General features: G+C 47.4%; 1 protein-coding gene across 1 annotated transcript in view; it reads right to left on the reverse strand.

Moving 5' to 3' along the window:
* The window catches only part of LOC118375628 (uncharacterized), a 60,215-nt gene that overhangs the window by 33,833 nt on the left and 9,335 nt on the right, over nt 1-17,047 (reverse strand). The window contains 2 exon segments of the mRNA XM_052514087.1: nt 381-2,305; nt 4,606-4,718. Coding sequence (XP_052370047.1) covers nt 381-2,305; nt 4,606-4,702 — 2,022 coding nt within the window. The 5' untranslated portion in view covers nt 4,703-4,718.

Here is a 17,047-nt window from a genome sequence, read left to right on the forward strand (position 1 = left end):
AATCAACTTCTTGATTATACCACACCTGCCAGGTGGATTAATTATCTTGACAAAGGAGAAATGCTCACTATCAGGGATGTACAAACCAATTTGTGCATACCATTTGAGAGAAAATAAGCATTTTGTGCATATGGAACATTTCTGGGAGCTTTTATTTCAGCTCATGAAACATGGGACCAACACTTCACATGTTGCGTTTATATTTTTGTTCAGTGTAGGTATGATAATTCTGCATTTTTGTTTTTTTGCACACTGCAAAAGCTGTCTCCCACAATCTAAATCAGAACAAAAAAACCCAGCAGGATAGCATTCCCCTAGGAAGAGAGTTGTGCACCCATGCCCTAGGTGAGAAGTTCACTGTGTCTGTCTCCCTCACTCACCTGTGTCTCTGCACTGCTGATGGAGTGATGGTCCTGGGCCTCTACCGGCTCCTCCTGCCTCTCCTGTTCAGCCTCCCCCTCCGCCTCTGCTCTGAGCTCTGGCTCCGGGGCCGCGATGGGGGCTTTCACCTGCACCTCTGTTGTGGACTGCTCCCCTGTTTTGTGCTCCTCCCCTGCTTTCTTTTTGCCCTTCCGTTTTTTCTTCTTTACCTCTTTATTCTCCTCGTTCTTCTTTACCTCTTTATTCGCCTCGTTCTTCTTCCCCTTCTCCTCCTCTTTATTTTCTTTCTCTTTCTTCTTCCCCTTTTGTGTTTTTTTCGTTGTCTTTTCCTCCCCTTTCTTCTTCTCCTCTTTCTTTGCTGCCCCTTCCTCCTCTTTCTTCTTCTCTGCTTTCTTTGCTGACTCCTCTTTGTCTTTCCTCTTCTTCTCTGCTTTGTTTGCTGCCTCTTCCTCCTCTTTCTTTGTTTCCTCTTCCTCCTCTTTCTTCTTGTTCTCTGCTTTCTTTGCTTCCTCTTCCTCCTCTTTCTTCTTCTTCTCTGCTTTCTTTGCTGCCTCTTCCTCCTCTTTCTTTGCTTCCTCTTCCTCCTCTTTCTTCTTCTTCTCTGCTTTCTTTACTGCCTCTTCCTCCTCTTTCTTCTTCTTCTCTGCTTTCTTTACTGCCTCTTCCTCCTCTTTCTTCTCCTCTGCTTTCTTTGCTGCCTCTCCCTCCTTCTTCTTCTCCTCCTCTTTCTTTGCTGCCTCTCCCTCCTTCTTCTCCTCCTCTTTCTTTGCTGCCTCTCCCTCCTTCTTCTCCTCCTCTTTCTTTGCTGCCTCTCCCTCCTTCTTCTTCTCCTCCTCTTTCTTTGCTGCCTCTCCCTCCTTCTTCTTCTCCTCCTCTTTCTTTGCTGCCTCTCCCTCCTTCTTCTTCTCCTCCTCTTTCTTTGCTGCCTCTCCCTCCTTATCTGCTTTCTTTGCTGCCTCTTCTTCCTCTTTCTTCTTCTCCTCCTTTTTCTTTGCTGCCTCTTTCTCTTGATTCTGCTGCTCTGCCTCTTTCTTCTTCTCTGCTTTCTTTGCTGCCTCTTCCTCCTCTTTCTTCTTCGCTTTCCTTGCTGCTTCTTCCTCCTCTTTCTTCTTCTTCTCTGCTTTCTTTGCTGCCTCTTCTTCCTCTTTCTTCTTCTTCTCTGCTTTCTTTGCTGCCTCTTCTTCCTCTTTCTTCTTCTTCTCTGCTTTCTTTGCTGCCTCTTTCTCTTCTTTCTTCTTCTTCACTGCCTCTTTCTTTGCCGCTTCTTCCTCTTCTTTCTTCTTCTTCTTCTCTGCTTTCTTTGCTGCTTCTTCCTCCTCTTTCTTCTTCTCTGCTTTCTTTGCTGCTTCTTCCTCCTCTTTCTTCTTCTCTGCTTTCTTTGCTGCTTCTTCCTCCTCTTTCTTCTCCCCCCTTTCCTCTGGCTCTTTCTTCTCCTCCCCCTTGGCCTGCTCTAACTTTTCCTCCTTTGTTCCAGCCTCTGCCTTCTCTTTCCTGTCCTTCTCCGCCTTCTCGACCTCAGCCCACTCTACGTCTGAGCACTGCGAGCGCCGCTTGAGGAAGGAGGAGAAGAGGCGTGAGAGGCCCCGGCTGGCTGAGGTGCGCTGGCGGGGCTTCGCTAGCTGCTCCTCCTCAGTGGTGGTGGTGAAGATGGGGGTCTCTGTGGAGCCAGGCTCTGAGGCCTGCTCCTGGGTCTTCTGGCTGGGCTTCTCCCTCTCTGGCTCCGCTGCTGCTGCCTCTGGGATCTGCTTGTTCTCCGGTTCTCTCTCTGTTTCTGGCTCTGGGCTCTGCTTGTTCTCCAGGTGTATCTCTGCCTCCGAGCTCTGCTTGTTCTCCGGTCTTCTCTCTGCCTCTGCTACACTGGGCTTCGGCTTGCCCTCTGTGTCCGCCTCGCCCACCGCGCTAGCCTCTGTTGTCATGGTACACACTGCAGAACATGACATGGAGGAGTCAGTGATAGGAAAGAGAAAGCTTGCATGTGTTGTCATGTTGGATGATGCACAGCAACATACACACAAGCAATACATGATTATGGAAAGTCAACAGTGATGCACTGGTGCCATTCTATAGCATGAGCTACTACTACATTTTCTCAGACTGGAGTACTCGATCAAATATGCCACAAACACTTTTTCATATGGAGTTATGAGTGTATCCCACTCCACAATGGCACCTCTTGTTGAATGAGTGTGTGTGTGTGTGTGTGTGTGTGTGTGTGTGTGTGTGTGTGTGTGTGTGTGTGTGTGTGTGTGTGTGTCTGGGAGGACCTCTTGAGAGACAGGCAGCTCACTACAGTGTGTGTCTACCAGAGGCTCATTAGAAACACACACAATGGAGTCTTTCTGCTCCGTCGCAGCCTGGAAGTCTATTAGTACAGCTCCAGTCAGTATCATCCTCAGCACTAACCCAACACGGCTCTTTCATCCGTCCGCTGTGGCCCCGCCGGCTTCATACGGTGGGCCAAGATGTCCCAATCTAACATTGCATGACAATGCATCGCTAAATTGGTTTAGAAATTCACAGGACATACAGGGCTTCTGAGAAGTAAATGGCCAGTTACTGTGTTCACTTCACGGTGTGAACTTGTCTTGCAGTTGTGAGGCTGTCATTGAAAGAGTTGCAGCAGCATCAACGTACTTGTGTTAGATCATAGCAGTTCATCATCATGTCTAGTAGCCCTCCATGCAGTGTTAACAGAGATTGCATCTACTTAGCCCACTGTTAGCATCTAGGCTAGTCTGATGCTGCTAGTTGTTGTCATTGCTCAACATCTAGGCTAGTCTGATGCTGCTAGTTGTTGTCATTGCTCAACATCTAGGCTAGTCTGATGCTGCTAGTTGTTGTCATTGCTCAACATCTAGGCTAGTCTGATGCTGCTAGTTGTTGTCATTGCTCAACATCTAGGCTAGCAGTTCATTAAATGTCTAGGTCTGCCATACAGTGGGGGGCAGGGAGACACTTCGCTAGACAGGATGGCAGATCTTCCAGCTGCACACACACGGCTGTCCTTACCCCAGAGGGTGCCTGACACACACACAGTGCTCCATCGCTATAGGGACAGCAGGGGTATGGGGAGGAGAGGAGGGGGGACCACAGAGACCAAATCCTCTTTAGTCCTCCCATTGTTTGTGTCTAGTGACCAATAACTGTGGTGCACTCTAACTAATCCTGCCCTTCCCTTCCCCCACCGCAACAACCCCCCATAGGCCTGTTCCCTAGGTCAACCCAAACACACACACACACACACTCACACCGAGCAGCGTGGTGTACGCCTCAGTGCTCAGGATCTGCTCTGGGTCTTTTAATGTAGCGTAATCTCAATGGTAATAGTCAGGAAACAGACATGGTGTTAATGGACCAGATGAGATGTCTTGTGTCTGCTGCTGCCTCCTGCATGACTGCCTCCTCCATTGTCTTCACTAGGTAACATCTAGATTCTCTGCTAAAGGCCAGGTGAGCAGCTCTGGTCTGGCTTCTAACCTGGGGAAGTAACAGGGACTCTCACAACCACACTGTGTCCCAAATTGTACCCTATCCACTATGTAGTGCACTACATTTGACCAGGGCCCAACTACCTTTGACCAGTCAAAAGTAGAGCAATATACAGGAAATAACGGTAATTCTGCCAATCTTGATCAAACTGGTGCCCTTTTGAAAACACTTTTCCATAGTGCATAGAGGCCCTATAATTTCTCACGTCTATAATGTTCTACCTCCAGTAGGCCAGCTGACATCCCGATCATCATTACTACTGTATACATCAACCATCATTACTACTGTATACATCAACCATCATTAGACTAACTAGCTGCCAGAGATAAAGATTGCCCTGCAGAAATGGGTGAACAGCGTGTTCAGCTGTTGGGTCAGGTGCACGTCAGATGCTCCGACCATCTGTGTGTCTCCCAAATGGCACCCTATTCCCTTCATAGTCCACTATGGCCCTGGTCAAAAGTAGTGCACCATGTAGGGAATAGGGTGCCATTTGGGGTGCACCTATGACTAAACAAAGGGAAGGGGGGTTTGAATAAGATGCTATATTAAAGGAGTTAAGATGACGCCGGAGAAGAAGGCTGACATTTTACGTGTTTCTATCCAATTGGGCTTTTGTTTGTTTCTTTGCCTTGTTTGTAACTTTAAAAAAATGTATATTTTGTACATAATGTTGCTACTACCGTCTCTTATAGCCGAAAATAACTTCTGGACATCAGAACTGCGATTACTCACCACGAACCGGGAGACAGATTTTTTTCTTTAACGAGTCCGACGAGCCCGACGTGAATGACATACTGCTTTCCCGGGAACAGGCCCAGATCCCTGTCATTTGCGTGAAGAGAAGGCTGAGAAAAAGGGGCCTTCTGAGAATTAGTAGGCGATCGAATAAACCCCCACTGCCTTCCATTCTGCTAGCAAACGTGCAATCTTTGGAAAATAAAATCGATGACCTACGCGGAAGATTAAAATACCAACAGGACATTCAGAACTGTAATATCTTTGCTTCATGAAGTCGTGGCTGAGCGACCACATTATCAACATACAGCTGGCTGGATATACGCTGTATCGGCAGGATAGAACAGCCGCGTCTGGTAAGACAAGGGGCGGCGGACTATGTATTTTTGTAAATAACAGCTGGTTCACGATATCTAAGGAAGTCTCAAGGTTTTGCTCGCCTGAGGTAAAGTATCTCATGATAAGCTGTAGACCACACCAACTACCTGGAGAGTTTTTCATCTGTATTTTTCGTAGCTGTCTACATAACACCACAGACTGATGCTGGCACTAAGACCGCAATAAATTAGCTGTATTCGCCATAAGCAAACAAGAAAACGCTCACCCAGAGGCGTCGCTCCTAGTGGCCGGGGACTTTAATGCGGGGAAACTTAAATCTGTCTTTTTTTATCAGCATGTTTCTATCAGCATGTTAAATGTGCAACCAGAGGGGGGAAAAAACTCTGGACCACCTTTACTACACACACAGAGATGCATACAAAGCTCACCCTCCATTTGGCAAATCTGACCATAATTCTATCCTCCTGATTCCTGCTTACAAGCAGATGCTAAGCTACATGAGTGTTCTGCTAGCACAGACTGGAATATGTTCCAGGATTCCTCCGATGGCATTGAGGTGTACCCCACATCAGTCATTGGTTTCATCAATAAGTGCAACGATGATGTCACCCCCACAGTGACCGTACGTAGATACCCCAACCAGAAGCCATGGATTACAGGCAACATTCGCACTGAGCTAAAGGCTAGAGGAACGGGACTGTATAACCCGGAAGCTTTTAAGAAATCCCGCTATGCCCTCCGACGAACCATCAAACAGGCAAAGCGTTAATACAGGACTAACATCGGATCGTACTACACCGGCTCTGACGCTTGTCGGATGTCGCAGGGTTTGCAAACCATTACAGACTACAAAGGGAAGCACAGCTGGGGGCTACCCAGTGACACGAGCCTACCAGATGAGCTAAACTACTTCTATGCTCGCTTCGCGGCAAATAACCCTCAAACATGCATGAGAGCACCAGCTGTTCCGGAAGACTGTGTGATCACGCTCATGATGTGAGAAAAGCCATTTAAAACAGGTCAACATACACAAGGCCACAGGGCCAGATGGATTACCAGGACATGTACTGCGAGCATGCGCTGACCAACTAGCAAATGTCTTCACTGACATTTTCAACCTCTCCCTGTCCCGAGTCTGTAATCCCAACATGTTTTAAGCAGAAAACCATAGTGCCTGTGCCCAAGAACACTAAGGTAACCTGCCTAAATGACTACCGACCCGTAGCACTCAAGTCTGTAGCCATGAAGTGCTTTGAAAGGCTGGTCATGCCTCACATCAACACTATTATCCCAGAAACCCTAGACCCACTCCAATTTGCATACCGCCCCAACAGATCCACAGAGGATGCAATCTCTTTTGCACTCCACACTGCACTTTCCCACCTGGACAAAAGGAACACCTATGTGAGAATGCTATTCATTGACTACAGCTCAGCGTTCAACACCATAGTGCCCTCAAAGCTCATCACTAAGCTAAGGACCCTGGAACTAAACACCTCACTCTGCAACTGGATCCTGGACTTCCTGACGGGCCACCCCCAGGTGGTAAGGGTAGGTAACAACACATCCGCCATGCTGATCCTCAACACAGGGGCCCGTGCTCAGTCCCCTCCTGTACTACCTGTTCACTCATGACTGCATGGCCAGGCACGACTCCAACACCATCATTAAATTTGCTGATGACAACAGTGGTAGGCCTGATCACTGACAACGACGAGACAGCCTATAGGGAAGAGGTCAGAGACCTGGCCGTGTGGTGCCAGGACAACAACCTCTCTCTCCCTCAACGTGATCAAGACAAAGGAGATGATTGTGGACTACAGGAAAAAGAGGACCGAGCACGCCCCCATTCTCATCGGCGGGGCTGTAGCGGAGCAGGTTGAGAGCTTCAAGTTCCTTGGTGTCCACATCACCAACAAACTAACATGGTCCAAGTACACCAAGAAAGTCATGAAGAGGGCATGACAAAGCCTATTCCCGCTCAGGAGACTGAAAAGATTTGGCATGGGTCCTCAGATCGTCAAAAGGTTCTACAGCTGCACAATCGAGAGCATCCTGACTTGTTGCATCACTGCCTGGTACGGCAACTGCTCAGCCTCCGACCGCAAGGCACTACAGAGGGTAGTGTGTACAGCCCAGTACATCACTGGGGCCAAGCTTCCTGCCATCCAGGACCTCTATGCCAGGAGGTGTCAGAGGAAGGCCCTAAAAATGGTCAAAGACTCCAGTCACCCATGGTCATAGACTGTTCTCCCTGCTACCAAACGGCAAGCGGGACCGGAGCGCCAAGTCTAGGTCCAATAGGCTTCTAAACAGCTTCTACCCCTAAGCCATAAGACACCTGAACATCTAATCAAATGGCTAACTAGACTATTTTCATTGCCCCCCCCCTATGTTACACTGCTGCTACTCTCAGTTGTTATCATTTATGCATAGTCACTTTAATAACTCTACCTACATATTACCTCAATTACCTCGACTAAACGGTGCCCCCGCACATTGGCTCTATATACAGGGGGGTACTGGTACAGTCTCGCTATTGCTATTTTACTGCTGCTCTTTAATTACTTGTAGGGGCTGGTATGTAAGCATTTCACTGTAAGGTCTAAATACCTGTTGTATTCGGGGCATTTGACTAATAAAACTTGATTTGAATGAGAAGGGGGGTTTGAATAAGACGCTATAGGAAAGGAATGGGAAGTGGTGTTGGATAAGATGCTGTAGAACAGTTAAGGGAAGGGGGGTTGGATAAGATGCTGTATGACAAGAAAGGGAAGGGGGGTTGGATAAGATGCTGTAGGACAGGAAAGGGAAGGGGGGTTGGATAAGATGCTGTATGACAGGAAAGGGAAGGGGGGTTGGATAAGATGCTGTAGAACAGCATTAGCGTAGCCTCTTCTGTAGCCTGTTAACTATGTGTCTGTCTATCCCTGTTCTCTCCTCTCTGCACAGACCATACAAACGCTCCACACCGCGTGGCCGCGGCCACCCTAATCTGGTGGTCCCAGCGCGCACGACCCACGTGGAGTTCCAGGTCTCCGGTAGCCTCTGGAACTGCCGATCTGCGGCCAACAAGGCAGAGTTCATCTCAGCCTATGCCTCCCTCCAGTCCCTCGACTTCTTGGCACTGACGGAAACATGGATCACCACAGATAACACTGCCACTCCTACTGCTCTCTCTTCGTCCGCCCACGTGTTCTCGCACACCCCGAGAGCTTCTGGTCAGCGGGGTGGTGGCACCGGGATCCTCATCTCTCCCAAGTGGTCATTCTCTCTTTCTCCCCTTACCCATCTGTCTATCGCCTCCTTTGAATTCCATGCTGTCACAGTTACCAGCCCTTTCAAGCTTAACATCCTTATCATTTATCGCCCTCCAGGTTCCCTCGGAGAGTTCATCAATGAGCTCGATGCCTTGATAAGCTCCTTTCCTGAGGACGGCTCACCTCTCACAGTTCTGGGCGACTTTAACCTCCCCACGTCTACCTTTGACTCATTCCTCTCTGCCTCCTTCTTTCCCTCCTCTCCTCTTTTGACCTCACCCTCTCACCTTCCCCCCTACTCACAAGGCAGGCAATACGCTCGACCTCATCTTTACTAGATGCTGTTCTTCCACTAACCTCATTGCAACTCCCCTCCAAGTCTCCGACCACTACCTTGTATCCTTTTCCCTCTCGCTCTCATCCAACACTTCCCACACTGCCCCTACTCGGATGGTATCGCGCCGTCTCAATCTTCGCTCTCTCTCCCCCGCTACTCTCTCCTCTTCCATCCTATCATCTCTTCCCTCTGCTCAAACCTTCTCCAACCTATCTCCTGATTCTGCCTCCTCAACCCTCCTCTCCTCTCTTTCTGCATCCTTTGACTCTCTATGTCCCCTATCCTCCAGGCCGGCTCGGTCCTCCCCTCCCGCTCCGTGGCTCGACGACTCATTGCGAGCTCACAGAACAGGGCTCCGGGCAGCCGAGCGGAAATGGAGGAAAACTCGCCTCCCTGCGGACCTGGCATCCTTTCACTCCCTCCTCTCTACATTTTCCTCCTCTGTCTCTGCTGCTAAAGCCACTTTCTACCACTCTAAATTCCAAGCATCTGCCTCTAACCCTAGGAAGCTCTTTGCCACCTTCTCCTCCCTCCTGAATCCCCCTCCCTCTCTGCAGATGACTTCGTCAACCATTTTGAAAAGAAGGTCGACGACATCCGATCCTCGTTTGCTAAGTCAAATGACACCGCTGGTTCTGCTCACACTGCCCTACCCTGTGCTCTGACCTCTTTCTCCCCTCTCTCTCCAGATGAAATCTCGCGTCTTGTGACGGCCGGCCGCCCAACAACCTGCCCGCTTGACCCTATCCCCTCCTCTCTTCTCCAGACCATTTCCGGAGACCTTCTCCCTTACCTCACCTCGCTCATCAACTCATCCCTGACCGCTGGCTACGTCCCTTCCGTCTTCAAGAGAGCGAGAGTTGCTCCCCTTCTGAAAAAACCTACACTCGTTGACATCGGAGGGATCAACTACAGACCAGTATCCCTTCTTTCTTTTCTCTCCAAAACTCTTGAACGTGCCGTCCTTGGCCAGCTCTCCCGCTATCTCTCCCAGAATGACCTTCTTGATCCAAATCAGTCAGGTTTCAAGACTAGTCATTCAACCGAGACTGCTCTTCTCTGTATCACGGAGGCACTCCGCACTGCTAAAGCTAACTCTCTCTCCTCTGCTCTCATCCTTCTAGACCTATCGGCTGCCTTCGATACTGTGAACCATCAGATCCTCCTCTCCACCCTCTCCGTGTTGGGCATCTCCGGCGCGGCCCACGCTTGGATTGCGTCCTACCTGACAGGTCGCTCCTACCAGGTGGCGTGGCGAGAATCTGTCTCCTCACCACGCGCTCTCACCACTGGTGTCCCCCAGGGCTCTGTTCTAGGCCCTCTCCTATTCTCGCTATACACCAAGTCACTTGGCTCTGTCATAACCTCACATGGTCTCTCCTATCATTGCTATGCAGACGACACACAATTAATCTTCTCCTTTCCCCTTCTGATGACCAGGTGGCGAATCGCATCTCTGCATGTCTGGCAGACATATCAGTGTGGATGACGGATCACCACCTCAAGCTGAACCTCGGCAAGACGGAGCTGCTCTTCCTCCCGGGGAAGGACTGCCCGTTCCATGATCTCGCCATCACGGTTGACAACTCCATTGTGTCCTCCTCCCAGAGCGCTAAGAACCTTGGCGTGATCCTGGACAACACCCTGTCGTTCTAAACTAACATCAAGGCGGTGGCCCGTTCCTGTAGGTTCATGCTCTACAACATCCGCAGAGTACGACCCTGCCTCACACAGGAAGCGGCGCAGGTCCTAATCCAGGCACTTGTCATCTCCCGTCTGGATTACTGCAACTCGCTGTTGGCTGGGCTCCCTGCCTGTGCCATTAAACCCCTACAACTCATCCAGAAGGCCGCAGCCCGTCTGGTGTTCAACCTTCCCAAGTTCTCTCACGTCACCCCGCTCCTCCGCTCTCTCCACTGGCTTCCAGTTGAAGCTCGCATCCGCTACAAGACCATGGTGCTTGCCTACGGAGCTGTGAGGGGAACGGCACCTCAGTACCTCCAGGCTCTGATCAGGCCCTACACCCAAACAAGGGCACTGCGTTCATCCACCTCTGGCCTGCTCGTCCCTACCACTGAGGAAGTACAGTTCCCGCTCAGTCCAGTCAAAACTGTTCGCTGCTCTGGCCCCCCAATGGTGGAACAAACTCCCTCACGACGCCAGGACAGCGGAGTCAATCACCACCTTCCGGAGACACCTGAAACCCCACCTCTTTAAGGAATACCTAGGATAGGATAAAGTAATCCTTCTCACCCCCCTTAAAAGATGTAGATGCACTATTGTAAAGTGGCTGTTCCACTGGATGTCATAAGGTGAATGCACCAATTTGTAAGTCGCTCTGGATAAGAGCGTCTGCTAAATGACTTAAATGTAAATGTAATGTAAATGAAAGGGAAGGGGGGTTGGATAAGATGCTGTATGACAGGAAAGGGAAGGGGGGTTGGATAAGATGCTGTAGAACAGGAAAGGGAAGGGGGTTGGATAAGATGCTGTAGAACAGGAAAGGGAAGGGGGGTTGGATAAGATGCTGTATGACAGGAAAGGGAAGGGGGGTTGGATAAGATGCTGTAGAACAGGAAAGGGAAGGGGGTTGGATAAGATGCTGTATGACAGGAAAGGGAAGGGGGGTTGGATAAGATGCTGTATGACAGGAAAGGGAAGGGGGTTGGATAAGATGCTGTAGAACAGGAAAGGGAAGGGGGTTGGATAAGATGCTGTATGACAGGAAAGGGGGATGGATAAGATACTGTAGGACAGGAAAGGGAAGAGGGGTTGGATAAGATGCTGTAGAACAGGAAAGGGAAGGGGGGTTGGATAAGATGCTGTATGACAGGAAAGGGGGGTTGAATAAGATGCTGTAGAACAGGAAAGGGGGGTTGGATAAGATGCTGTATGACAGGAAAGGGGGGTTGAATAAGATGCTGTATGACAGGAAAGGGGGATTGGATAAGATACTATAGAACAGGGAAGGGAAGGGGGGGTTGGATAAGATGCTGTAGAACAGGAAAGGGAAGGGGGATGGATAAGATGCTGTAGAACAGGAAAGGGAAGGGGGGATTGGATAAGATACTGTAGAACAGGGAAGGGAAGGGGGATGGATAAGATGCTGTAGGACAGGAAAGGGAAGGGGGATGGATAAGATACTGTAGAACAGGGAAGGGAAGGGGGTGGATAAGATGCTGTAGGACAGGAAAGGGAAGGGGGATGGATAAGATGCTGTAGAACAGGGAAGGGAAGGGGGATGGATAAGATGCTGTAGGACAGGAAAGGGAAGGGGGATGGATAAGATACTGTAGAACAGGGAAGGGAAGGGGGATGGATAAGATGCTGTAGGACAGGAAAGGGAAGGGGGATGGATAAGATGCTGTAGAACAGGAAAGGGAAGGGGGGTTGGATAAGATGCTGTATGACAGGAAAGGGGGGTTGAATAAGATGCTGTAGAACAGGAAAGGGAAGGGGGGATTGGATAAGATACTGTAGAACAGGGAAGGGAAGGGGGATGGATAAGATGCTGTAGGACAGGAAAGGGAAGAGGGGTTGGATAAGATACTATAGGACAGGGAAGCTATGATCCCTTATTGATGTCACTTGTTAAATCCACTTCAAAATCAGTGAGACTTGTGTATGTGTGCTATGCAGAGGATGAAATGGCAAGACAAAAAATGTAAGTGCCTTTGAACAGGATATGGGTAAGTAGGTGCCAGGCACTCCGGTTTGAGTCAAGAACTGCAACGCTGCTGTTTTTATATTATTTTACACTCATCAGTTTCCCGTGTGTATAAAGAATAGTCCACCACCCAAAGGACATCCAGCCTACTTGACAACTGTGGGAAGCATTGGAGTCAACATGGGTGTGTGCAACTGTGTGTTGAGCAGAGCTTGTGGAGAACGGGTATAGTTCTCAGGATGTTGTCGACTCATTAGGATATCTCATGTCACTGACTGCAGTGCACACACGCATTCCCTCACAATTTCGCTCTCACTCAGACGTAGACACACACACAACACTAAGCAGTAAATCGGTGGTATCAGGCCGAGGACATTTCTTCATTCATTCATTCATTCATAGTTGGTGTGAATAGCAGCCATCTCAACCACATCCCCCAGCACCAACACTAATATCACTGGCCCTTAAGCACATTGGATCATATTTGCCCTACAGGGGAACTGAGAAACAGAAACATGCCTGGTAGGTGCTGAGAGTGAATTTAGTGAGTGGGATTTAGCCTGGAGTTTAGTGTTAATCAGGCTCCAAGTGAGATTATCTCTCCTCCTCCCCTCCCTCCCTCTCCTCTTTCTATTCTCTCTCCCCCATCCCCCCTCTTCGCTCTCTCCCTTCTCTCCTTATCTCACTCCCCTCTCTCTCTCAGAGAAGATCTGGCAGGTTGTGATCAGCTGTGCCGATTCATGGTTTATGCTAGGTCCCACCCACCTATTAGCCCCTCCCACCTGGCCAAAAGTCCAAATTAAAGGAAATAAATGCCAAAGATATCTGTAAACACATGCGCTTGCACAGCGGTATAGAGGCAGGCTCTCCCATGCCCACGCACAAACACATTTACAAACAAACATGCATCCTATCACATGCACACACAGATACTCACCGATTCACGGCTGCAGTCATTCACATAGACATACACACACACACACACACACACAAATGGAATATGGAAATGGCTTCAAAAGAACATTCCCAATTCTCTCAGCAACGTTGATATAGAAACCTCTAACACTAACCCATTGATTTAAAACAGAAAAGCAGTGCAAAGGGCTTTACACTGGTTAGTTCTGTCCCATGTAGGTCTGTTGGTCTTCTAGTGTGTAACTTTATCTCCAGCTCTCTGTTTCAACCAAATCAATACCCCCACAGATGGTTCTGATGTTGTAACGTGAACCGCTTGGGGACCAGGCTGAATGGAGTCATCCCATTGATCGACTGTGGTTGGACTGAAGGAGCAGACCAAGTCTACACTTAAATTCAATCCAGTTTAAACCGGACTTCAGCCAAAATCTGTATATTAGTGGAACATTATTTCAGAAGTGTTCATGTCTGTGTGTCTTATGGTACCAGAGAGAATTCATATTTGTAAATGAACAGTTTCCATGACGTGTCTGTCAATAGGGCGACAGGTAGCAGGCGGTTAAAGTGTTGGGTAGTAAGCAAAAGGTTGCTGGTTTGAATACCCGAGCGGACAAGGTGAAAAATCTGTCGATGTGTCCTTGAGCAAGGCACTTAACCCTAATTAGCTCTAGGGGTTAGACAACAACACATTTCACTGCACCTTTCCAGATTTGTGAGACAATACAACATTTTATTTTTTAATATGCTGTAATTGTCAATGGATAATATCCATGTGTTTGTCAATAATACATCATAGTAAATGTAAAGTATCGATGACATGTCTGTCAATGATTGTGCCTATAACAGTATCTAGACATGCTGTGGATATACAACACGTTCACAGTCCACTCCAGTCACATGTGGAATAAAGACAGACAGATTTCTGCATAGATTGGTTATAAAATGTGATCTGATCATCTACGTCACAACAATAGACAAACACAGTCTGCTTAAACTAATAAAACACAACGAATTACACGTTGTCATGTCTTTATTGAACACACATTCACAGTGCAGGGTGGGAAAAGTATGTGAACCCTCAACCAAACCTTTTCTGTAGTTGCGGATCAGAACTGCACAACGTTGAGGAGGAATGTTGGACCATTCGTCTTTATAAAACGGTTTCAGTTCAGCAATATTCTTGGGATGTCTGGTGTGAACTGCTCCCAAGGTCATGCCACAGCATCTCGAAATCGGGTTGAGGTCAGGACTCTGACTGGGCCACTCCAAAAGGCGTATTTTCTTCTGTTGAAGCCATTCTGTTGTTGATTTACTTCTGTGTTTTGGGTCACTGTCCTGTTGCATCAGCCAACTTCTGATTCAATTGGCCGACAGATAGCCTAACATTCTCCTGCAAAGTGTCTTGATAAACTTGGGAATTCATTTTTCTGTCGGTGGTAGCAAGCTGTCCAGGCCCTGAGGCAGCAAAGCAGCCCCAGGAAAGCAGCCCCAAACCTGTTTTTTTGGACAGCAGTGGCTTCTTCTGTGGTATCCTCCCATGAACACCATTCTTGTTCAGTGTCCTACATATCGTAGACTCGTCAACAGAGATGTTAGCATGTTCCAGAGATTTCTCTAAGTCTTTAGCTAAGGATTCTAGGATTCTTCTTAACATCATTGATCATTCTGCACTGTGCTCTTGTAGTCATCTTTGCAGGACGGCCACTCCTAGGGAGAGTAGCAACAGTGCTGAACTTTCTCCATTTATAGACCATTTTTCTTACCGTGGACTCATGAGCAGCAAGGCTTTTAGAGATATTTTTGTAACCCATTCCAGCTTTATGCAAGTCAACAATTCTTAATCTTAGGTCTTCTGAGATCTCTTTTGTACGAGGCCTGGTTCACATCAGGCAATGCTTCTTGTGAATAGCAAACTCACATTTTGTGAGTGTTTTTATAGAAGGCAGCTCTAACCAACATCTCCAATCTTGTCTCATTGATCAGACTCCAGGTTAACGGACTCCTGACTCCAATTATATTTTGGAGAAGTCATTAGCCTTGGGGGTTCACATACTTTTCCCAGCCTACACTGAATGTTTAAATTATATATTCAATATATACAAGAAAAATACAATAATTTGTGTGTTATTAATTTAAGCACACTGTGTTTGTCTATTGTTGTGACTTAGATGAAGATCAGATCAAATTTAAATTACCAATTTACACAGAAATCCAGGTAATTCCAAAGGAATTCACATACTTTTTTCTTAACACTGTACAATTGGAAACTCTAGATCTTATCAGAGAAAAAAACACCACTCTTAAAAAACAGAGCAATTGACTTGGTATCTTGTACTGTGTGCAGAGTGTTGGCCCTTGGCACTAGGTTGGGGCGTTAGACTGTATACACCGTATACCAGGGTATTTGGAAATAGCCATGGGATGGTTTTTCAATACCTCTTTGAAGTTTTAATATTGGTGGCTACTTTAAGTAGATACCTGCAGTCAACTCGTGCAATGTGTTAGGAGATAAAGCAGCTCACGTTCTTCATGTCACCTTTCACATTATGAAGCTCACTGTAGTCCCCCAGAACAGTTGAGACAGTCACATTATTGTACATTATGAAGCTCACTGTAGTTCCCCAGAACAGCTGAGACAGTCACATTATTGTACATTATGAAGCTCACTGTAGTTCCCCAGAACAGCTGAGACAGTCACATTATTGTACATTATGAAGCTCACCGTAGTCCCCCAGAACAGTTGATCCAGTCACATTATTGTACATTATGAAGCTCACTGTAGTTCCCCAGAACAGTTGAGACAGTCACATTATTGTACATTATGAAGCTCACTGTAGTTCCCCAGAACAGCTGAGACATTCACATTATTGTACATTATGAAGCTCACTGTAGTTCCCCAGAACAGTTGATCCAGTCACATTATTGTACATTATGAAGCTCACTGTAGTTCCCCAGAACAGTTGAGACAGTAACATTATTGTACATTATGAAGCTCACTGTAGTTCCCCAGAACAGCTGAGACATTCACATTATTGTACATTATGAAGCTCACTGTAGTTCCCCAGAACAGTTGATCCAGTCACATTATTGTACATTATGAAGCTCACTGTAGTTCCCAGAACAGTTGAACCAGTCACATTATTGTACATTATGAAGCTCACTGTAGTTCCCCAGAACAGTTGATCCAGTCACATTATTGTACATTATGAAGCTCACTGTAGTTCCCCAGAACAGTTGAACCAGTCACATTATTGTACATTATGAAGCTCACTGTAGTTCCCCAGAACAGTTGATCCAGTCACATTATTGTACATTATGAAGCTCACTGTAGTTCCCCAGAACAGTTGAACCAGTCACATTATTGTACATTATGAAGCTCACTGTAGTTCCCCAGAACAGTTGAGACAGTCACATTATTGTACATTATGAAGCTCACTGTAGTCCCCCAGAACAGCTGAGCCAGTCACATTATTGTACATTATGAAGCTCACTGTAGTTCCCCAGAACAGTTGAACCAGTCACATTATTGTACATTATGAAGCTCACTGTAGTTCCCCAGAACAGTTGAGACAGTCACATTATTGTACATTATGAAGCTCACTGTAGTTCCCCAGAACAGTTGAGACAGTCACATTATTGTACATTATGAAGCTCACTGTAGTTCCCCAGAACAGTTGAGACAGTCACATTATTGTACATTATGAAGCTCACTGTAGTTCCCCAGAACAGTTGAGACAGTCACATTATTGTACATTATGAAGCTCACTGTAGTTCCCCAGAACAGTTGATCCAGTCACATTATTGTACATTATGAAGCTCACTGTAGTTCCCCAGAACAGTTGAGACAGTCACATTATTGTACATTATGAAGCTCACTGTAGTTCCCCAGAACAGCTGAGACATTCACATTATTAGTTAGTT

The sequence above is a fragment of the Oncorhynchus keta genome, unplaced genomic scaffold, assembly GCF_023373465.1.
Source record: "Oncorhynchus keta strain PuntledgeMale-10-30-2019 unplaced genomic scaffold, Oket_V2 Un_scaffold_1526_pilon_pilon, whole genome shotgun sequence".
Lineage (NCBI taxonomy): Eukaryota > Metazoa > Chordata > Actinopteri > Salmoniformes > Salmonidae > Oncorhynchus > Oncorhynchus keta.